This window comes from Diadema antillarum, unplaced genomic scaffold, assembly GCF_040938485.1.
Source record: "Diadema antillarum isolate AM-2024a unplaced genomic scaffold, OU_Dant_1.0 scf00000103, whole genome shotgun sequence".
NCBI lineage: Eukaryota > Metazoa > Echinodermata > Echinoidea > Diadematoida > Diadematidae > Diadema > Diadema antillarum.
This window is the reverse complement of record NW_027270992.1, coordinates 4,181,648-4,206,659: the sequence shown is the minus strand read 5'-3', so window position 1 is coordinate 4,206,659 and position 25,012 is coordinate 4,181,648. Positions and strand designations below refer to the sequence as shown.

General features: G+C 38.2%; 1 protein-coding gene across 1 annotated transcript; it reads right to left on the bottom strand.

The window, feature by feature from the left end:
• Nucleotides 1-250: 250 nt before the first annotated feature.
• LOC139718947 (uncharacterized) lies at nt 251-9,688 on the bottom strand. Its single transcript, XM_071630393.1, has 4 exons — nt 9,610-9,688; nt 4,842-5,264; nt 3,680-3,779; nt 251-1,909 (listed from the first exon to the last, which is right to left on the bottom strand). The coding sequence occupies exons 1-4, from the start codon at nt 9,668-9,670 to the stop codon at nt 1,873-1,875; spliced, it is 621 nt and encodes a 206-aa protein (XP_071486494.1). The 5' UTR covers nt 9,671-9,688; the 3' UTR covers nt 251-1,872.
• Between the last annotated feature and the right edge of the window lie 15,324 nt (nt 9,689-25,012).

Genomic DNA, 25,012 nt, shown 5'->3' with positions numbered 1-25,012 from the left:
GCAAGAGGACTCACATGTGCGATATGACAAGCCAGTCATTATTTATGTGAGGAATTTACATACCCTGCCAGATTGGTTTTTTTTTTCAAATTTTTCTGAATGCTAAAGTGTGCTACAATATAGTCCTAATGAAAATATACTTACATACAATGTACAGAAGTCAGGGAGTTTTTGTTATCTACAAAGCGTGCTTTCGTGAATTTTTTTCTTCATTTTTATCACTGAATATCAAATTGTGACCTCTATTCATAATTCCATCATTTAAAAGCATATGCTTTTTTTATTAAACACACATTTTTGAGCAACTCACAAACTATATTTCCGCTTTCCCTTTTCACACATATCTTGTCTCTTTTTCAATAACTCAAGAGTACTATTGTCGGGATGTTACAAAATACAGTGTAACGTATATCTCTCATTTGTGAAGACAAATTCCAATCAAAACAGCAACAATCAGATAAGATACAGTGTAGCTACCAAGGTCGAAACTTCTGTTGTAGATGAGAAATTCCTCAATATATATCTACAAAATATCTACGGCTAAATAATATGAAACTAGGCCACACACTATCACAAAAAGAAGACACAATTATTCAGACGAGTTTGTTGTTTTCTTCCTCATACAGAGTTTAGAATGGGGTCAGCTTTAACTCCAAAATAATTGATGTTCTCTAAGCGATGAAAAATCGGCTAACCATTCACAAGTCGTGTTTAGTTTACCTTGGGATCTTGGCACAGTAAATAAAACCGAAAAATCACGGTACTTTTTCGTGCTTATTCCTCTTCTCTCTATCATAATACTCGCAAATGAGGCATCTGCGGAAACAAAAATTATATTGTTTTCCATTTTTTTTCTAGCTTATAAGTGTCTCAGAAAATTGCTGTTTGGGTGCGCAATCATACAAACTGTAAAAACTTATTCGAACTTTGGTCCTTGTAGGTATTTTCACAAGTATTTCACATTATTTGAGAAAATTGTGCAGATGATATTTTTGTTGTGCATTTCGTTTGACAAGACTCGTGATTCCACCATGAAAGAGTATTATACCTCTTTGCCATCTTAATCACACGGACCTGCTCAACTTTCACTTCTATGCTACAATGTTTCTCACACACATACTGTACTCTTTTTAAATGATTTTAACCAGGAATTCTATTTTTTTAACCTTATTAATATACATCAAATCATGAGAAAGCATAATCTTCCACCGCATACTTTTTTTTTATACAATAAAAGTATAAGTACATGTTGAATGCAAGGTTGCTCCCAAATTATCGATTAGTTTGTCCAAAACTATTTGAAACGGCCAATTTCACTCTCGCAAAAACAGTGACAATGAAAGAAATAACCGCGTAATTTTGGATGTTTTGCTTGTGTGTATGTGTGTAAGTCGCGAAAGGATTGTCGCTCTAAACCTTCCTGGACACCTCAGCGGTATGTATTGTGTTGCTTTTTTTTTTTTTTGGCGCGAAATGCAGACAAATCCCGATTATTGGCCATAACTCATTTCAAGCTATATCCATTTCGCTTCTTTTTTTTCTCTCTCTCTCTCTCTCTCTTTCTTTTTTTTTCTCTCTCTCTCTCTCTAACACTCACACACACGCACACACACTCACACACACGCTCTTTCACTCGTTGGCGCGCTTGCTCCGACTAATTCGTGCGTCCCCTTACAGAGTGTTTGTGAGGTTTTTTCTTTCTTTCTATCGTTGTCGTCTGCCCATTCACACATTATTTTGCTCTCTATTTTTTTTTTCCATAGCAACAGTTTACAGGAAGTATAGACTCGATGGTAATCCTGAGAAATTCCCCGTTGAAAGACGGCCACAGCAGACGACGCCGATTGATTTGTGTCACGTGACCGAGCAGCGTTACGCATGACTGACGTCAACCTCCACGTAAGATGTTCTGTCGAAAGGAAAGGAAAAACAAAAATACAAACTTCATATTCTGATATCACGATTTCATCGGCAACTCCTCTTAGGAATGTAACGCTCAACGTGATGATGGGGGCAATAACAATAATTAATAAAAATCACAATAGACATTCGTGAAAATGAAAATCATCTTCATCATCATGAAAATATTCAAATAATGAATACATTTTACCTACTCATTTTATTCATGCATTATACTTCAGTGGCGGATCCGTGGGGAGTGCACCGGGCGCCCCCCCCCCCCTTTATTTTTTGTTAAAACACAAGAAATAAAAGGAAAAAATTGGGGGAGGGGTGCGTGAGCCCCCCTCTAATTTTTTAAGGCGCCCCCTCTTTACGGAATTCCTGGATCCGCCCCTGTACTTCGCTCCTTCTCTCGAAATAGCACTGATGGTTACTTGGCTAGACATTAACACAGCAATTTATATTTTCCTTGGAATGCCCCCAACTTATCTGCCCGTTTCATGTAAATGAAAATGAGACCGTGCGCACATTCGATATTGACGGTTGTACATACTGGTACATTTTCACAAAAGTGAAATGACACACCAAAAAAGTGTCAGCTCGTAACTACAATCCAGCAACCAAACTGTTTTGCCATTTTTTGCAACATCACTTCCTCAAATGACAGTATTGCATCTAGAGTTAATACTTCCTGAAGAAACAAACCGCAACGTAGACTTGATACGTTGCTTTACCGTAACTTTGGCATCACTTTCAAACACATTGATATCTACGTGAATACTGGCCAAAATCCGCAGATAATTATGTACGCACGTGGCAGAATGAGATTAAAACAAAACAAAACGCCCCGTCATCCATAAATTATATTACTGTAATTATGTAATTATGTTAGTTTTCTTTCCGGCAGTCATTGTTGGGCTACTGACGCGTTATGCTACGAATCACTCAAAATTACATTGTCATTTCTTTTTTCTCAAAACGGCACCACCATTAACGGGAATCAAATGATCAGGAGATGGGTTCCTTATTCGTTTAAGTAAATCCTATTTATGTGCCAATTACGGCGAATCTCTTATGGGATAATCATCAGTCTCTACACACATCGAAGACAGCCATAAGCGTTGCCAATCGTAGAAGTAAAATCAAGAAACATGTACAGTTTACATGTACGTGGGCTTTTCAAGAGTTATACTTGCAAATTTCCGATTACTTTCAAATGATATTTTCTGCCGAATATACAAAAGTAATTTCACCTATATTATCATGATATGGAGTTCCGTTTTGAACTGCGCTACATACCTTTTGTCAGTAAACGTCATTAATACCCAGTTTGTTTGTGGTTTTTTTTTTTATAAATCTCTAGGACTTTGCTCAAGATGTGAAGGACATTGCGATCTTGCAGGTTTTTAGAAAAAAGAAAGATATGATTATTCTTGAATTAGCTCCGTGAAAAAAAAATACTTCTGACAATTTCAGCGCAAGACAAACGCATTGATATTTGACTACCTAAACCTTGCGGCAAAATAATACCAATCAGCGGCTGTGATGTGTTAAAGATCTGCTGACAAAAGAGCTTCTTCTACCATTTTGGTAAGCATATACACTTACTCGATGCCTTGAGGTGAAAATAACTTGCTAACTGTATTTAAGGGCTACTTTATAATCACGGGGGCTGGGATCTCATCAAATTTTAACGTGGGGGAGGGGAAATGACAGAGGGAATGCATATCAACAGAAGGTCCGGGTGAAAACTAGTGACCCGGAAGTTATTCCTCACCCGTGGTACTTCCACCAGAGAAGAGCTCCGAAGGCGGTGATGGTCATCAATATAAGCAGCGTGGCCAGAATGGTCAGTGCCACTTGACCGCGGGACAAACCTGGAGTGGGAAACGAACAAAGTTAAGATAATGGACCTTTTTCATAATGAATAGCAAAGACTTTGAACAAGAAATAACCCCAATAGGGATTGAGTGTCAACCTGAAACGGGTGACGAAAGTGGCTATATATAAACGCGTTCCTGGGAGCTAGGAAGGTGCGGGAGGATGAGACCGTTGGGAAAAGGGCGGGGAAAGGAGAAACAAAGGTCTATATACGTCTAAAGTGATGAGATAATGAGATAATTTAATAATAATTGTACATTTTATTAACCATCTTATTACCATACTCGGAGCTCAGATACACACACACACAAAATGGAAAGAAATGACATACTCGGAAAGACAAAGACATGAGACAAAACCGTAAAAAGTACCCCCCCCCCCCAAAAAAAAAAAAAAAATACAAAGATGAGGAGGAGGAGAAAGCATAGAAAAGAATAAAGAAGAAAAAAAATGACGTATAAGTGTTGTGTTAAAATGCTACAAGAGGAAGAAAAAGAAAAAGAATAAGTCGTGGCACAATATCAATAGTAACAGAACTAGTAGTACGGTAGCGCAAGTAGTACTACAAGTAGTAGTAGTAGTAGTGGTAGTAGTAGTAGTGGTATGAATAATAGTAGTAGTAGCAACAGCAGCAGTAGTATTAAAAGTATAAATAGAAGTAGGAGTAACAGTAGTAGTAGTAGCAGCAGAAGTAGTGGTAATAGTAGTAGTAGTAGTAGTAGTAGTAGTAGTAGCAGTAGTAGCAGTAGTAGTAGTAGTAATAGTAATAGTAGTACTAGTAGCACTAGTACTAGTAGTACTAGTACTAGTAGTAGTAGTAGTAGTAGTAGTAGTAGTAGTAGTAGTAGTAGTAGTAGTAGCAGTAGTAGTAGTAGTAGTAGTAGTAGTGGTAGTAGTGGTAAAGCAGTAGTAGCAATAGTTGTAAAAGATGCAGGTTGGGAAAAAAAAGAAATCTAAACAAATCAATTAGAGAGGGACAGAATATAACCAAGAAACCATAGGAGAGTTGTCTGAAAGTATACATTCATACATACATACAGACAGACAGATAGACGTACCTTCATCTACAACATCTTCATCTTTATCATCATCACCTCCCATGTGTGTATCGTTATCACCACCTTCGTTATCGCCTTCGTGACCGTCACCGTCTCCCATTGGAGTGGTGGCCGGGCCCTCGCTTCCCATCATGGCTGTCGAACCGCCACCGCCCATGGTCGGGGCATTGGTACCATCCATCGGCATCGACGGGCTCTGGGTGGGGGCCATACTCTGCGTCGCAGCGGCAGGAGTTGAGGTAGGTGTGGGGTCGCATCTTCCCTCGGTCCCCGTCCACGTGCCGGACTCGCAGGTGCGCACTTCACTGCCACTGAGGGTGAAACCTGGGTCGCAGCTGTACGTGGCTGTCGTCTCGACAACATCCAAGGATCCGTCTGCAGGGGGAACTAGGGCGGGGCAGTTCGCCGGCTGTTGCGTAGTTGCTGCAGAAGAAATAGGCAAAGGGTCTTTCAGTACTTCAACTTAAATTGAATCTGAACTTTATTACCAGTATACAAAATAAAGAATCAACACATAATGTTCATTGCATGAACATAAGAAGGAAGAGAAAAGAGCCAGAAAATTATCAACACTCGATTCTCGCACCTCTATCAATGTAAGATTTCATTCAGCAAATTATTTCAGCAACAATATACATCAATATATAAATATGATACAGTATATAGTAATATTGGTGTGCAATAATACACAAGTACATTAGAAATAGAATAATAATGGGCAATCTACATACAAAGAGCAACAGTGACGTACCTAAAACTAGTACATTAGACCCCGAGACTGCATGGGTAGATCACAATTCATCTGGTTTACAAATTACAAATCATAACGAACTATCTTCATGAAAGTTTAATCATTAAACATTTTCAGACATTCCAAACAAGGTCTATATAATAATTATGGAGGAGGATGCTTGGTGATGGTCTCTTCCTCATACAACGATCGAGTTTGTTGAAGGGAACATTATCTGCTTATACAGCAGAAATATATTTCCCGTCAGAGATATTATTTCTATTTTGGGGTACTTTTTCGTCATTTATTCTCTCCCCGGATCAGAATGAAGAATAGTTCAAGAGAATCTCTGACACAGAGCACGGATCAGTATGAAGAATGTACAAGAATAAGAACGTTCAGCATCTCAAACAGTAGTGGAACCTTCTCATGAAGTTAGGATGTTTCCCGTCACCCAAACTATACAATGAATTTAATCATTAACCTTGTTTGAAGGTCAAATGTTGGTCAGGTGGTTGAGGGAAAACCTTGGCCGTTGGCTTGCTCCGAGCATGGACGTACTGTACTATATCCATGCTCTGAGGTAGAACCCAATTATCCACACAATATTTATAGAATGATCCTCGACCGTACACCTTTAAGGTGATTAAACGTCTTATACGATACCAGGTTCGTAAAATTTCTACAACAGACAGGGTGACGAAATGAGGTATGACACTACACCTCCTTACTACATTCAAATCTTCCCGATTTCGTTATCTTTTTGTTTTGTTTTGGTTGTTTGTTTGTTTGTTTTTGTTTTTGTTTTTGCTTTTTTGTTTTTGCTTTTTTTTTTGGGGGGGGAGGGGGGGGGGAGGAGGTACATGATAATCAACTTTCTATAAGGTGTTGATACGTATATTAGTTCCTGACTTTGATTTCCCGAAATACGTTACTTGTGACCGATTACGCCTTTGTAATTAGGCCTATATTGTGTGAGTTCTCTTGAAAAGTTGAGCACCCCTCCCCATCCTCCCTTATGGCACTTGATATCATTATCAACTTAAAAGAAATGTAGAATTCAAGTTTCATATTTTCAAAATGTCCCTCAATGCAGTTCGATTATCGCAACGTCAATTATTGACTAATCAAATGAGCAGTGTTTCGTGATGTTATATCTTGTAAATATCTATAGGCCGTCCTGCTGTCGCCGTACGATTTAATCATCATATTTTGGTGTAAATGATATTAATGAACTATATGCGACTTGATTCCATAACACTTTTCCCAGAACATAGAAGTTGACAAATGAAGACTTTCTGAAAAACATGTTCAGAATGAAATAATCAATTTTTTCCTAAGTCTTCACTCTAGCAAAATGAAGTCACTGTATCAAAAGGGTTTTCAAATCTGACTTCACTTCAGCAACATGACGTCACTGTATCAAAAGAGTTTTCAAATCTGACTCTGAAAAATTCTTCAAGTCAACCCACGTGTCCCTCGAGCACTCTAACCGCACAGTTTACTCTTGCGGATGCTCTTGAAAAGGCTATGTGTGCATCCCTGCCCTTCAATTTATCAGCGTAGGCTACATTGTTCGGTTGTGTGCTGAAAGAATTAGCAAACGCCGATTATCAAAGCCATTGATATCTTGAAATCGCCATGCCTTCTTGCACCAACGTCCAAGTCGTTTGATTGGACTTTGTACCCGGTGAATAGCCCCCCGCGCTATACCATTGTCCACTCGGTTAGGTTTTCAAAAGAATGTGACCAAAAAGGTGCCGAAGTCAATTCGAAGTGATCAAGCATGTCCCGTATAAAGATCGACATACGCAGTCATCTCGCATTGGCAGATCTGCAGGGGCCGTTTCATAAAGATTGATCGTAGGATTTATCTTACGATTGATGCGATTAAAAAAAAAAAAGTTACGCTCGAACTGCTATGAAATCTGTGCTGTAAATCCAGCTGAAGTATCTTTATAGAACAGACTTACGATCAGTATTGATTGCATCTTATGCTCGATTATCTGAGTTACTCTCAATAAATCAGGCGTAAGATCAATCGCAAGTCTTTATGAAACAGGCAACAAAATCCATGTGTGTACGTTTTGTTTTTTCTCTCTCTTTCTAATGGGGGGGGGGGGCGAATTCATCGTGATCTGCATCCACGATTGGAATAGCTGAGTATTAATTATATCACTTGTCTGTATATAACTTTGATGAAATGGGATGTGAAGCCAAAATATTTATGTGGATCGAGTGAATGCAGCAGTAACAGTAGAACACATGAGTGAAAGTTTGAGGACAATCCGACAATCTGTTGAAAAGTTGTGAATTTCTTTTAAGTTTCGGTGCCGCCATCGCTGCATGGATGAGAAGACTCCAACCGATATTCTAAATCTGTAAGTTGATGCTTTTGGTGATCAACTCGTTTTCCTCCGAAATTCTGAAATCCCCACAGAATTTGTAAAACACCACATCGGGTGACCGACGTGTTTTGCTTTGTTTTATTTTTTTACAGCAGCACTGTCCATGAAAAATAGGTGGTATTGGGATTATAGGTGGCCCATATATCGTATATAACCTATATAAGTTAGTTCTTAACGTAGCGACAAGGAGAAAGGTCGAATTGCGTTACTTTTTTTTAAATTCCTCAAGACCAAAAGTGACGAAAATTGATCAGCTAATTACCAGTCATTCGTCTCAAATTACGGAACAATACTGCTGTCCATCATAGCCGTAAAATTAAGTCATGAGAGAAAAAGACTACTGATACACCTCTTCCTTCTTAGAAGCCTCGAAGTAGCCTTGACTATCTTCATCCTCCCTTCCCGCCATCTTCTTTGAAAATACATTGATAGTAAACTACAGCAGACTCTGTAGCGCCAGCAAGGAAATTGATGACTTCAGTACATCCGAAGCGAGAGTATTAAACTTGTTCATGTACACTTTACAGAATTTCACATCCCCCCCCCCCCCCTCCATTAAAAAAAAGCGTGTGACCGGAATCGCATTTTAACACATCTGTGAGCAGGATTGAATGGGAATACACAAGGGAAACTAGACCAATACTTCAAGTCGAATTTCAGATAAGAGTTGTAGCAAAGAATACAAACGGCTCATTACGTAACTTCTTAGATGTGCCTGGTAACATTACCCGTATTACAGCGGTCAAACCGGCGTTTATCTAATCAATGTATATGACTTTACCGATACCACACTTTGCATTCTTGCGCATGATTATCCCTGACCAGTGCTACTTTTAAAACACCTTCTTTCAGTTTTCATTTGCGAGGGTCCACAGTTTATTGTGAATTCGACAATCTTTGACTCTTCTGATGCAAGAAATGATACATGGTAAGGATATTATCAAAAAAAAAAAAACAAACAGCTATTGGGAATTTTGACACAATTCTTTCATTCACTATTATTCCATCATGGTGACACCTGTCACAGTCGGAGTTTCTCACATTAAAAAAAAAGTGCGTGAATGAAATACATCATGGTATAGGGGAATACACAGACGAACAAAGGGAAAGCTATATAGCTACACCTGAAATCTTTACTTGTAAATTCAAACACGAAGGGTTTATCTTGAGAACGTACCGATATTATTCCCATCCCCATAAAAAAGATAAATCAAAGAAACAAATTCATAAAATTGTGGCATGAGCTCAGTGCAATAAGAACGGATCACATTGAATCATGGTAAATACAACAACGATGGAGGCCAGTGCACGCGCCACAAGATTATTGTTTGAAAGGTGGGGGGGGGGGATCATCAGGAGTTGACGTTGTTTCCCTGGTATTAGTACTGTAAATTGGAAGTCAACTTTTACAAAATAATGATAACTTCGTGTAGATTTCGTCAATATAGGACAAGATGGATGATACGCAAGGGTCTCATACCATTCGCCCATAGTCGTCATCTTAGAAATCGGGGTCCCACAAAATGTCATGAGAGAGTGTCGTATAGCTATCTTGGTAAACACCACTTGATAATGTGCACCAGACAGTATATACGTGTACTTGTTACAAGAATCATCAAACAATACGTACTTTGAGAGGCTGCTAATGATGCCAAGCAGACGACGAGGACGGCCACATGATGAAACGCCATCTTTGACTCAAGATAATTCAACCTGAATGACGGAAATATGAGAAAAACAAACAAACAAACAAACAAACATGAACGTAAGTATCAAATACAAGGCATTGTACGTGTATACAAATCATATACAGTTATATATTCTTCAGATAGACATACAGACAGTCGTTGTGCTTGCTTATTTTTGTAGATTCATAAATGACCTTGCGACCTCCACGGGGGAGCGCGATGGGTTCAGGGGTGCTAAACATGTGGTACAGGCTCTTCAACTAAAATCATGCCTGATATGTCCTGGCACCTCGTCCCAAATTTGAATCGCTGAAAGCAGGCGGGTGAAACACGTCGGCTGAACAGTACATAATATTCACTGTTGTAATGGTGCTTCCTCACCACCATTTTATCTCATCTACAAAATAGTGGCTATAGTTTTCACGAATAAGAGAAAACATTACATACTTCCAAACTATAGTATTTCACGTTGGAAGATGGAAAAGCAGAGTGGATCATAATATTACTGATCGTTTCTGTCATAGACTGTACAAACACATTACAGCTTTCTGTCATAATAACGATCACATCACGCGCTCCAATTAAAACAAACCTTTCCTTGGATAGAATGCATGTATAATGTAATGCACTTCACTTTTCAGTTGGTTTTTGTGGGTGATAGCCTCAGCTAAATTTTACATGTTTTCTGAAGACAGTATAAACAGCCAGGTCAAAGCATACTATACCAGGGAGGTCACCTCTCTGACTATATACACAGCCTAGTCGCTGCACGGCGTCTGGTCGGGCTATAGTCAAAGCAGAGGAGAGATAATGGCAAGAACAGCCCCATGATGCAGTAATGTATGTATTAATCCATTCTTTTAGCCTGAACAAATTCTGAAATTTACTGCCCTATGGCCTATCCCTTCACAGACACGATGTCTTGCAGATTCAGAAATCACACATCTGGCGAATATGCACCGTTCAGCTTCTGCGTGTGAGTGTGTGAAGCAAATACAGGCGCTGATGTAAATCGAAAGCAAATTCTACGTTCATTTTGTCGGACAACAAAATACATCATACATGAGTTTCTTCCTTTCACACGGTATACCGTACTCTCGCAGCATCCACGATCATACATGCGTAATACTGTGGCAAGGTAATCTCGTTATACAGTATATATACTGAAAAGCCAATTGAGAATTCCCCTTACACCGATCATGTTCATATCCGTAGTTCCGTGTGCCAACACTTCTGTTTATTTTCATTCCTTGCTCATATCCGAGTCTCTCTAAACATCACGTCATATAGACGTCATAATCCGTACTCTAACCACATAACAAATAACGACGAAGACAAGAAAATGAATATGTCTTCTCCGAATAAGACTGATATTTGATGCTATGTGGAGATGAGTTTCTACTGGAGTTCCGGGTAAATAAGAAATGATAGGCTGACGATAAACTTATACACTGTATCATTTCCTGAGAGGGTATAGGTCTATACTCTCCGCAGGTTCTGCTTGAGACAGTTTTAGAAGAAAAAGAAAGTGGATAATTCATGTTGTCAGCTGGAAGAGTTGAAAGCGGAGTGAGACGATAACTCGCAATAAAAAAAAAACACGAAAAAAAAAAGAACAACCTTTTCCGTGGTTTCGTTTGTGTTCGTATCTGCTAACTTGAACTCCTGGGGGAGAAACTGGAAAACGTGATGCCATAAACGAGTCGTTTATATCTCCATGCATACTAGAAAACATCTTGAAATTGCTCTCTTCTGAGACAGTTAAACTCTCACACATTTTACGTGGCAGTTCAGATTTCAATATTCAAAATAGAATCCCGTGTTTCTTTTTTTCTTACGCGACATACTAAAGCTATATTACATCTCGTTTCTTGTTTGCGATTTTATTTTTCTTCAGACAAACTGGCAGGCAAACTCAGGCAAAACATGAAGACGTAAAAGCGGCATTCACATAGCACTCATTTGTATTTACACTTAGGAAGAAAGGAAAATAATGGAAATTGTGACTAGTATAGCCTATTCGCAACCTTGGGCTCTGCTTCATGAATGGTTAAATAATGATAACCGCAAAATGAAATACCCTACCCATCATGTGTGCTAATAAGGAAAACACTTTCATTGTTCCACAAGCTACACTACAATTTTCTCTCTAGTCTGTTTATAAATGCTTTGTAAAACATCACGGTAAACATGGTATGTCATTTGGGGCATTGAAGAGAGATCCTAAATGATTATCTCCGCTTTAATCAGAATTTACAAGTTGAGGAAGGAAAAAAGATCACGTGACCAATGTTTCCATTCACACAAGGTCATTCTATTTTGTTGTAACTATGTCCAATACGCTGTAGAATATAACACACGATGACCCACACAGGTTCATCATACACTGTGATATTAAATACAGTTAAACTTGTCTACATCGATAGACTGTTCAAAGGAAACGCCAAAATGTGGTGCCGTGGTCGTTGTAGACAGGTTCCATGCTGTGGCCATAGTGATAACAGGGGGGGGGGGGGGGGGTGGTATCTATTATTCTTTTTATTACACGTGCACAGCGTATCTACGATATAATGCTTTATCTGCAAACATCCAGATACTCGCATGCATGAGACATGGACACATAAATACGACTATGTATTAGAGCGCTATTTGGTCAGCTAAGCAGCTACCCCTTCAAAAATAATGATCACCTATTGCCTAGCCATACATAGGTTTTGGCTGAACTTATTTGATGCAACGGTCAACAAAGCTTCTGTAAATTGGTCGCTTTTAAAGTGGCATTAACTCTTTTCTGTCTCGTTCCACCTTCCATCACGAAATATCTACGATGTTGAGCGATGATGATATCAAATGGTTGTTGTTGTTGCTGTTCTGTCTGTCTGTCTGTCTCTTTGTGAGTGTGTGTGTGAGCGTGTGAATGAAATAAGGTCTGCATACCACATTAATTTTTCGTCTGTCATTATTATAATGTCTGCACTAAGTGTGGGGCAAATTAGTTGTTGTGTTGGGCCTCAATTTCTTCTCTCTTTCTTTTTCCTTTAAAATAGAACAACAAGTGTGAAATTTGTGCATGTTTGACTCATTGGCACATGAAGGGATAAGAGGCTGCATCAAGTAAAATTCGCATGATACTGAGAGGGGAAGATGATAGGATTCTAACAGTCAGATGAGACTAGTGATGTCACAGTCAATATTGCACCTCCTGTTCGTGTGTTTTTATCCATTGTAAAGAAACTGTCCAAGTTCATCGACGGTCGACAGGATACTCGTTTACAGCTGGCCTCTTATGAGCACCTTGCCTCTGGTCAGGCCTCCTGGGTCAGGTTTATAGTTAGTCTGGTTTCCAGACCCTTTGCCAACTGGACTCCGCGGCGACGAAGTCGCCGCCACGCGACGAAGTCGCTGCCTTTGCCGAATGCAAGCGACAAAATCAACTTAAACTATACTAGTTTTCGACGTTGAGGGCGTCAATATCATGAATAGCGAAATAGTAAGGGCAGAGGGTCTGGAAGCCAGACTAGTTTATAGTCCACACCGCATGACCTCTTATAGACTAATTTGTCATGGTGGAAAACGGCGAGGTAAGGCTTAAAGGGATGTATGGCATTGGTGGAGATGAGAATTGACTTTTGATTGATTTTTTTGCAAGATACATGTCCTAAGAAACTACTTATGAAATTTTACAGAGCATATACCATTCTAAGAGGAATTCAGAGTTTTTTTTTGATGAAAATTGGTTTTGAAATGGCTGACACATTAAAAAAAGAAACAAAAACAGTGACTCGGGAAGATCCTAAACATTTAAAAGATTGGTCCCATCTTTGATCAATATTGCTTGTTTTGGATATCTCAGCCATTTCAAAACCGATTTTCATCAAATAAACGTTGAATTCCTCTTGGAATTACATCCTCTTTCATATTTCTCATTATTTCACAAAAAAAAAAGGTTAGAAACCTGAAGACAGGTCTTAAAAGAAACTATACCATCCCTTTAAACGAGTGTACCGAGACGGCACTATGACTAGTACCTCGTTGATAGTACACTTCAACTGTATCACTATTTACTTCCCACCATCCCCCCCCCCAATACACACAGACTGATAAACGTATTATACTCTATTCAGTCAATGATGTGTAAAACACAGAAGAGACGTGATGTGTTTGATGAGGAAACACAACCATTATTTCGTCGTCATTTCTTTGATCACGCGTTCATGTTGGTGAATGTAGGGCATATTTTCGTGCACTATTCATATTATCAAATCTGAACGCGGCGGATGTTATGTATGTCTGTAGAGTCTTTTGTTACATGGTCATTATGGATTGATGACTAGGTTAAGAAATCCGTTGCGAAACTTACAACAAACGAATCACTCATTGATGGCCAACTTATATCATAGGTCCTGCCGGAAAAACGTGAAGAAATTCGAGTTAGTCACAGCCTATATATAGGACCTACAACCTGCAAAGGAGGGAGTGTCTCAACACCAATATAAAACAATATTAATACAAGAAGGTTTCGCTCATCTTTTTGTTATTATGTACACTGTAAAAACATCGGTGTTAGATTTAACACCACGGGTGTTAAATTTAACACCGATCAAGTGTTAATAGAGGACCACACCCACAGGTGTAGAAAATTGCACTGTGATGGTGTTGAAAAGTGTTCACCTGACACTTCGTGGTGTTAAGTTGACACTGTACCTGGTGATATTTTGACACTGTACTGGTGTTAATTCAAAAATGACAACACATGGTGTTGATTTGATATTTGTTGGTGTTAATATCAATGGTTTAACACCCGTCCAGCTTCAATAAGAGACCACACCAGCTGGTGTTACTGTGGTGTAAATTTATTTTCACATTTTTTCAAAAATCTAGTATTTTAATGTAAAATTCTTGATCGTCTTGTTTAAATTAAAAATCAACAAGAAGTGCAGTTACTAAGAAACTCTTCAAAAAACAGTTTTATATTTGAAAATGACACCCGGAGGTGTTAATTTAACACCATAAATGAGCACCGAAAATTTAAAACCAGCTAGGTGTTCACTATTTAACACCGGACTTTTTGCAGTGTATGATAATTGGAGAACACAAAGGCTATTGAAAATGCTAGATACAAATGCATGCCAGTTTCAATAAATATATTTCTCCTTAAAAACCATTATCTCAACGCTTTTCCAAGATTTTCTCAACATTCACATGAAAAGAACAGGAAAAAAAATGAAATAATGAAAGAGTCTAGCCGTTCATACGCACTACCTCTTGAGAATTCAGCAATGTGAGGTTTATACACAGCTGCTGCTGAAAAAAAAAAAGTGAAATAATATATTCTGTCATTCGAGAACAGTTTGCCTAGTATAACGAGTCTCATGAGGGCGTCATATTATTTCGAGGAACCCGAATCTTTGTGAATTTGAATCTACGACTTTTTCAGCATGAATGTCATGAAACAGAAGATTATCATGCAGTTCATATAAGCCCCCCCCCCCCCCCCACCCTTCCCAAAATGAAGAAAGGTGCACAGACACTTGCAGTTCCTGGTGTTTTTTTTAAGCATGAGTGCCATGGCGCAAAAGACATGTAATCGCGACAAAGATATGTAATCATCATGCAGATCGTATATTCACACACCATTAAACCGGATTTCAAAAACTCATTCCTCCATATTTTACCATGGCCCTATTCTTTGGAATACTCTTCCTCCAACAGTCAAGAGTAGTAAGACTTTACGTCAATTTAAAAGGCTGTATAAAAAAAATATATATTTTTGATGAAATGTATCTGAAACTGTAAGTAGAAGTATGCATTGTTTCCACCTCTGCATCTTCTCTTCTCTTTTCATTGTATCTTCCACCTTTGTTTCATCAATTGAATTTGTATGATAATTGTTTCGTTGAAATGTATTAATAATTGTTTTTAGGGGATCATTTCCAACAAGCCTCATGTGTGCTTTCTCATCTATGATCCCTCCATTCAAAATAAATGTACCAAGGCAATTGTGTTTTGATATTTGTAAATGTTATGTTTTGATATGGAAATACATGAATGAATGAATGAATATGCCTCCAACCGAAAAGGCCCTTGTAGTTCCTGTTATTCTTTTTTTCGAGCATGAATGTCATGGCGCAAAAGCTATAGGCCCTATAATCATCATACAGTTTTTGATCATATTTACAGTACTGTATGCAAGGAGGTCCATGAGGGGTTTGAGCATGTCTCTGTAGTTATGAGTTATGCTCGAATTCTTGCGCAACATCCTCAAAAACCATGCAGCAACAAGCTCTGCAACATCCTCTTACATGCTCAAAATAACATGTATTCAAACATGTGAAACACGTGCAAAACTTGAGAAACATCAAACTATATGTGCGCAAAACGTGAGACAGAACATCAAACATACGCGGGACAACGAGAAGTAAGTCGCAAAATATCACATGAACGGTCTACGTGCTTGTGATGTCAGCTCTGCACACGTACAACTTCCACAATATTCTCACATTCAGAGCTTGCAACATGCTCAAATTTTAAGTTCCCTGATTATGCACCCAGAAAAGAAGAAAGTTATACAGGCCCTTGCAGCTTCTGTACAGTGACAATCATAACGTCATTTGTCTGATCGAGTGCATGCTTGAACAGTCAAAGGGAAGATACAGTTTTTGTTGAGATGGGGCTTCAGGTTTCCAACGTTTTTTGACGAAGATTTTTTTAAATGATGAGAAACCTTTACATGATAAAATATGAAAGAACATATAATTCTAAAAGGAATTCAAAGATTATTTGATGAAAATTGGTTTTGAAATAGCTATACAAAACAAAACGATCCTAATAAAAGGGCGGACCCATCTTTTACAAGAATCACTTGTTTTACCTAGTTTGTATTCCAGCCATTTCAAAACTGATTTTCCTCAACTAAAACTTTGAATTCCTTAGAAAGCGGTTTCTAAGTATCTCGCAAAACGTTAAAAGCCGAATCCTCACCTCAACCAATGTACCAGTATACCATCCCTTTAAACCGTGATGAAAAATTGAGCTTTGCAGGAATTGAAGAAAAAATGTTGGCATTCATGCGTGTGTGTAAAAGATGCACGAAACTCACCTCAGTATTTCACTATACTTGATGAACAATTTTGTAATTATCATAAACAGATTAGGCCCTAGATAAATCACGACATCGTGTTTTTTTTTACAAGATATTCTCAGAACTTTTAATAGCATAGCTTCTATGAATTACGCAATGCCAAAGCTGAATTCACGTTGAGCATGGCTCGAGTCCTACAACATAATTATATGTCGTACCGCGAACAACATCACCCCTAACCAACTCCTTGCCCTTACCGAGGGTTATCTATTTACTGCACTGATCAAGTGCACTCATCTATGAGGCTTTGGCAAGGATTAAACCTATACTAGTGCCATATTGTATCACAGATAGAGACCCCCTAGAAAGCATGCACGCACAGCTTGAAAATGTCTCGGATCTTTTCTCCTTGGCATTATACGTCTCTCTGTCTCCGCAGTATATAGTGCCATCACAATGAGATAATAGGTGCACACATCAAAGAAAGCCACAAATCACAAAGGAGACATGTGCGCAAATGTGTGTTGCCATATTGCAGAGGGGATAGCCTATATAGCGTGGTACGTTGGGCTTTTAATTAGACGCGACGGGATTCGGATAATTGGCCACGCAGACAGTCCTATGTGTCCTATAGTATGAAGTACAGCCACGTCTGAGTACATGCCCTCCGCCGTTGATATCTCATTTAAGGTTATCAGTGGAAAATGAGACTTAAAAGGCGCCAGTGAATTTGGAAGTTTTCATCGTATAATACTAATATCCTATCAATATTCAGCAATTATTTACTACTCCAGCGAAGGGACAGTGATATCTAGCGATAGCATGAAACGCATATACTCGGATGAAGTGGACATCATGCTATGCAAGATATAAGTCATAAAAAGGAACACATTAGGAACAATATTTTGTGTGTATAGGCTTTGCTTCAGGTTAACAGTCTGCAGAAAGACAGATACACACATATAGGATCCTACATACATATAGGGCCTATACTGCATAACAAGGATATTAGGTGAACTCAATGAATAAGAGGAAAACAAGATTGATAGACATAGTTTAAGGAACTATAAAAAAGGGATTTACATTTACATTTGTAACTTGTTATAATTTGATAGTGTGATAAATGAATAGAAAGAAAGATAGGTAGATGTCAACAGAAAGAATGATATATGGACAGAAAGAGATATGTACGTATACATAATAAATAATGGATACACACAGGTGCATATCATCGATTGATTACTGTTTAATGAATATACAAATATAATTAGAAGGGTTGGAATACTAGACGTAGACGGGGAAGTGGAGGGATAGAATCCCTGGGTATCATAATAGGTCCGTATAAAGTGTAACTCCATGTTATGTTTAGTATACTGTTACTGTAAAACCAGGGAGGTGACATGTTCTCCCGTCCTTGGTAAAACCAGATATATTCGTGGCATGAATCTTTCGCGACTTGGAGCCCACGGCATTTTTCGCGGAACGAAACTTTCGCGAATTGTCACTGGTATTAAATGCACTGTATTTTGCAAGACAAACACATCTGCCTGTATTTTATGCTTTCACGAATCTTGGCTCCTCTCGAAATTCGCGAAAGTTCCTGGTTTTGCAGTCACAGTGTATGGCGGAAAATCGGACGAATAGAAGGGTGAGGGTTCACCAAAGTTGGACATAGAATAAAAACATTAAACATTAAACAATACTAAATGAGTTTTACCTATATAAATCGTACGTACATGTATGTCAGTGTACGCTAGCGAAGTCAAACATTAAAGTTACTCTGCTCTCCTCAAATATCACTATGTCTCATCATACGTTTACGTAAAATTTGAGTTGGTAAATCCTAGCTCGAGTCACCCTTTAATTTGATTAGTATATCGAATACATTCGATTAAAAGGCTATTATTACCTGAATGACATCATGCATGAAACAATTTCCGTTTAGAATCGACTCGGTGTCTTTCATTACAGTCTTTGTAAAATACATGTCTCTATTTTCGGCAAACAAGATCTCCCCGCTGTATACGTAGACAAGAGTAAAAAGGTCACACTTGGACATGGTCAGAGGAAAAAAATCACATCCGCCTGTGCTGCGGATAATTGGTTAGGGTCATTCGCGGAAGCTGACGTCATAATGAGAGAGTGCAACTCATGCATCCTCCACTACGACAGTCTACAACACAGTCTGACGTACATGATTGTATAGGTCATTAAAGGGGGATTAAAGTGCAGTCGCAACTTAGTCTGGAAAGAAGGAATAACATTTCCTTAGGGCGACAATGACAATGTGATCAAAATCGGATGAAAATAAGGAAGTTATAAATGACATTTTGAAGTTTCACTTACTTTTCAGGAAACAGCAATTTAGCAGTCGTTATGAATACGCAAATAATGTAGTGATGATCATCCCCTCACAACTTACTCGACAAATAGTGAGAATTGTGAGGTTATCAGTGCACTCATTTGCATATTCATATCAACTGTGAAATGAGCAGTAATTACCATGGCGTCGATCCCTAATATTTTTATCAAAATGTTTTCTGTGATACTCTCACGATCTTACTCTTTCTTAATCTTTAGTGGAAAAATGAGCAAAGAAAATAGGATTCCATTTCTTAATCTTAGAAGGCAAAATCATCACCGGAGTGGAAAATTCCTCTGTAAATACGCGTCATGCTTCTTAGCGTCATCTGATTAGAAGCCATCTCATCCTAACATCACTAGCAGCATCAGTATATATACCAATGATGCATTCTGCTATAGTGATGTACACATGATAGCGAGTATAGCGCTATTCAATGAATGATATGCACGGGTTCTTCGATGAACGATAACGATAATGAGATGAGATTCACTGTGTGAGAAAAGCACGAAGATCGTCGGTATAGCTATAGGCCTATGGAATTGATGGCAATGATGCACTTAAACGTAACTCGTATGTAACGTAGATAATTTTTGCACATAATTTTAGATAGTAAAGACCAGCAATGGAGCCGTCCGTCCATGACATCATACGCATTCATATAATCAGCGGGGCGGCAGAGATGGACACGACACTGAAGTACACTGCATTGTATGTGTAAAGAGAACCGTGTATCATACATAGGCAATGCAAAACCAAGGAGCTATTACGAGTGTAATAGCTCCTTGGCAATACGAACAGATTCATCAAGGCATCTGTGGTATACCAATTCGCATCATTTAAAACTAAACTTCCAGACGGACAGACAGACTGCAGGGAAAGGTAGCTGCATATACATACACACACAGTGATCATGGTGATTCAGTATATTCTTATTGGCGAACAGACGCACTTCCGATTACTGAAGACTAGCTTCAGTCATTTATAGTGTAACAACTGCTGTTTCCTAAGGGATTCCCCGCCGTCCCTTGTGGAATATACTGCAGTTGCTTTTAAAAGCTTGACAGATATATAGATATACTCTTACGGGGAATAATAACGTTTGGTGCTATAATGTAATCGCAATCATAGGATTAATTCACCACGAATGTAGACAGCGAAAATGGACGAATTCATTCATAAATATTGCCGGACATCAACGGTTGCATCACGAGTATATATAGACGCAAGTGGGGAGTTTCCGATGAGAGAAAAAGTGAACCGGCGAATCAGTATACGACCGGTCGCGACCCCCTGGTAATATTCCACTACCATTACACATCCTGACACTACAAGTGCGCATACAATGGTATAAAAGACACTGCCTCTTGTATATATGCACAAAATGCAACGCAATGATTTTCACATTTTATACCATAAAACCATGGTCGATTTTCACTTCGTTTTTGAATGAGTAACAATGGAATGGAATGCTTACATCTCGTTCTACATTTTTGAAATCGACTAGAGAAAGAAGAGATAGTCTACGTACCTTTACACGTACTTAGGACAGGTGCATGCAGAGGAATGCTGAAATTGGTATAGATCACCACGCCTGTGCTACAGGATACAACCGCACGCTGGTAATGCTGAAGATCAATTGAGCCTGATTGTGCACACGGCGAAAACACGCGGTTCCCGTGTTCTCTAGCACAGCGCTTTCAGTACGCCCGCTCGCGCTCTGTACATTGACTGTAGGGTCTTCCTCCCACATCCATGCTCTCACACGCGGTTTTTTCATGATCCAATCGTTTCGAATACAATGGCGCGTATGAATAGAAAAGTCGGAAAAGTCCTTTCATAAAACCTATTCATGCATCTCAAAGAAGGGCTCCAAATTGAAGCCACGAGTTCCTTCAATCGGTTTGTTTCGTTTCTCGTCAAACAAGACAAAGAAAATCACATTTTTTTTAAATCAGCGTGCGTGAGTTTGAAAAAAAAAAATGTAGTGGCCTGGAAAGTTTTAGTTCAGTAAATTAGTGGAGCATTCAAGAAGAAGAAGATCGAAGAAGACGATGAGGAGGGGGAGGAGGAGGAAGAAGAAGAAGAAGAAGAAGAAGAAGTAGAAACAAAAGCAAAGTTGCAGACCGGTTGATTTTGCAGTGAGAACGCGCGAATTTCCTGTAAAAAGTTGCGTCATATCCTTTCACTTACAAGTTCTAAAAGTGAAAGTATGACCCAAACGTATTCTGAGGGGATGTTTACTTTTGTAGCTATACTCATTAGCTGTAACTCTAGCTTTGAGCATAGAAATGTTTATCACCTGACGTTATAAAAAAAAGGTAAGATGTAATAAAACTGAATTAGGGGCTTAATACCCTTGGCAAAGAGAACCACCTTGGCATTGTTATCATGATTGACGGAATATACGATTTAGAAGAAAACACTTTTATTTTATGTAATCTTAGGACAAAACCATTTTGTATATTTTTTTTTCAACTTCATTAGACTGAATGGTGAAAGAACAGCCCTCACTGGTCAATATTGTAGGAACAGCATACTTGATTAAAGGAAATGATTACAGTGAAGTGTTTAATGATGCTATTACGACCTCACTCCTCAGTCTCTGGTTGCTGTTATAGTACCTTCAAATATCATACAAAACTTCAAAGTTTATTCATTATTCTCTCTCCCTCCCATTGCACTTTCCCCTCTCTCCCTCTCTGTCTGTCTATCCAGTATCTATCTATCTATCTATCTATCTATCTATCTATCTATCTATCTATCTATCTATATCTATACCTATCTAAATATTCATCTATCTATCTTTCTATCTATAATACATCTATACATCTATCTATATATCTACCCATCTTTCTATCTATAGTTCTACCATCTATCCATCTATCTATCTATCTATCTATTTATTTATTTATTTATTTATCTATCTATCTATCTTTCTATCTATCTATCTATCTATCTATCTATCTATCTATCTATCTATCTATATCTATACCTATCTAAATATTCATCTATCTATCTTTCTATCTATATAATACATCTATACATCTATCTATATATCTACCATCTATCTATCTATCTTTCTACCATCTATCCATCTATTTATCTATCTATCTATCTATCTACCCATCTATCTATATATATTTATTTATCTAACTATCTATCCATCTATCTTTCTATCTGTCTGTCTGTATATCCCTCAGGATTCCCTCAATCCCCATTCATCTTCTTCGTCCAACTACTACACTACACTTGTATCTCTTCCTCTCTATCTATACAATAATTAATCTCTCTTATATCCATCCGTCTTTAAACGTATCTATGCAAATACACTGGATGTCTTGTAATCTGTCTTTCGTCATAACTATATTCCATTCTCTTTCACCATGGTCCTGTGTAATTCCTCGTTCTTTATTCTTTCAATTCTGTCGATAAAAAGTCAATCATAGTTCAATTGGTATATCATTTAGATCATACTTTCCTGTCATCTATGTTTTATTTTTTCTTATTAGTGGTGCCCCGTTTTTTGTTTTTTGTTTTTGCCTTGAGTTCGTTTAATTGCTTTCTCTTAAACCATCTCTATTCACGATCAACTTATAGATTTCAATCAACACAACACAATATTAGTATTTTTTAGTTTCCGTACTAACAGTGGCTTAGGAGATTGGGGGAGTCATTTATAGCTATAAAAGTGAGGATTTGCAGTAATTGAATTTTGACAGTCCGTTGTCCGTGGTTTTCCAGGCGTTTGTTACTAGTATGCTCCCTTTCCAACTCGGATTTATCTGCTCAAGATTAAATCAAGAAGATAGATTGACAAGAAGAAGCGTATAAAAGGAGGAAAAATGAAGATGCGTCCACAGAGCTGAAATGGTCTGCAACCAACCAGGGAGGTGGGAAGAGAAGTCCCACCTCCCTGAACCAACCTTACAAAGGCAGTAACGTATGAAAGCTAAATTATGTGGGTCTGGGGAAGGAGGAGAAGGAAATATAATAAAATTAGATTAAATCTATCTATCAATCTCTTGATCTATCCGACTGTATTCCATCCATCAGTAGATTGGGGAAGGCTTCCATAAATTGACATTGAGGAAACACTTCACTCTCTCAATGTCTTTCCATAGCCTTGCTGTTAGTGCACTCGTCCGTTCGTGTTTGTCAAATATAACTCCCTCCCGTCTGTGTAATTATACCAATTCACTATCTCCATATACGTCATATGCATTTCCCTGGTAACGCGGAATACGATTAATCGACGACATCTCATAAACGCTGAGCATCCCTTTTGAGAGGGGAAAATAAAAACTAACGTGAGGATGCATATTTATGGCATATAGTCCTTGTAAAAGATAATATTGGCCTAACACTTGTCTGTTCACGGACTGTGGTAAAAACTGCAAGATCCTGTGTCTTCTCCTTTCTTTTCTTTTTTTTCCACCATGACGCTTTATGACTAGAGAACATGAAGAGTGAAGTAAAATTACAATAACGATTAAACAAAAACAAAAACTGGACGTCAAATGCCTTAGCCCGAGAGCTCCGCAAAAAACATATATCCAAACAAAAATGCACAAACACACACACACACACAAACAAACACACACAATGTAATCAACCCAAGTTGTCCAAAAAGGCGGCCTTCAGTGTATATTATAGTAACTCTGGTTTCTTTTCATACGAAATAAAAGATACAGTGTAAATACTAAATTGAAACGTTGCACTCTTTTGAATTTGTCGAGAAGTGAATTAGTTTATCAAGTTACGAACATCAGTTTTTTTTTTTTGAAAGATGCCATTTCATATGTCATATCCTACCATTCTAACTCCCATCATGGTAAAATAGTTCGTTCTCATTATTGTATCTTTGTTGGCAAATAATTTTTCGTCATGAAAATGATAAATGTAACAAAGAGAGAACAAGATGAAAGCATGACCATCAATCATTTTCTGGTCTACTGAGTAAGCACAGAAGTGTTAGGGTTCACGCATGAGGCTATTTGTACTGTTTAGTGACAGCAACTAAAGAAATTGTATGTTGTTGTTGTTGTTGTTTTCTTTTCTTGCTTGTGTGTTGATGATATCGATAGTTCATTCAAAGGGCACTAAGAGGCAGCAAACATAGTTATTGCAGACACTGTCAAACAGATTGTATTCTAGTAATATGCTTGAAGTTTCTTCAGGGAGGTGGACCTCCCTGTTTTCTTCTATCTTGTCCATTTGTTTACCGGATCTTGTCTTTGTTTATCTGTTGTTTTGCTTTTGTACTGGTTTCCTTGCTTGAAACCCGATACTGCTTTTGATTTAAACGTTCTGCGTGATAATCAACTGTGTGCAATAACATAAATTTCAAGGGTTACAAGCACAGGTCATTCTAATCATGCTGCAACGGGTTAACCCCTTTATGTGCCAACGAGTCGAATGTGCACAACTCTCGCACGTAAACCTATACGAGCAGGTAGTATCACTGGTACACAGAGGGTTAAGTGATGCATTCAAGTTGTATAATTTGCCGAGTACATAGTGATACAATGACACTCCTAAGTGATATAGTTTTAGTGGAGTACATGTATTCTAGTGATACATTCAAGTGGTATATTTTGGTGAAGAGTTCTAGTGGTCTGGTGGTACAGGTGTATATTCAAGTGTTATCAGAAGTCTATTCCATCAGTGGGCTATTCAAGTTATTATCTTCTTATAGTGATATAATCTAGTCATAGTGCTAGTGGTTTATTTTTTATTCAAGTGTTACTTTTTAATGACAGATACGTGTGGTATATTCTAGCGGTATATATCCAATTATTTAAGTGGTATATTCTGCTTGGTATATTGTAGTGGTCTAGTCAAGTGTTATACTATAGTCTACAGATACATACTACGGTATCAAGTGGTATGCAAAACTGCA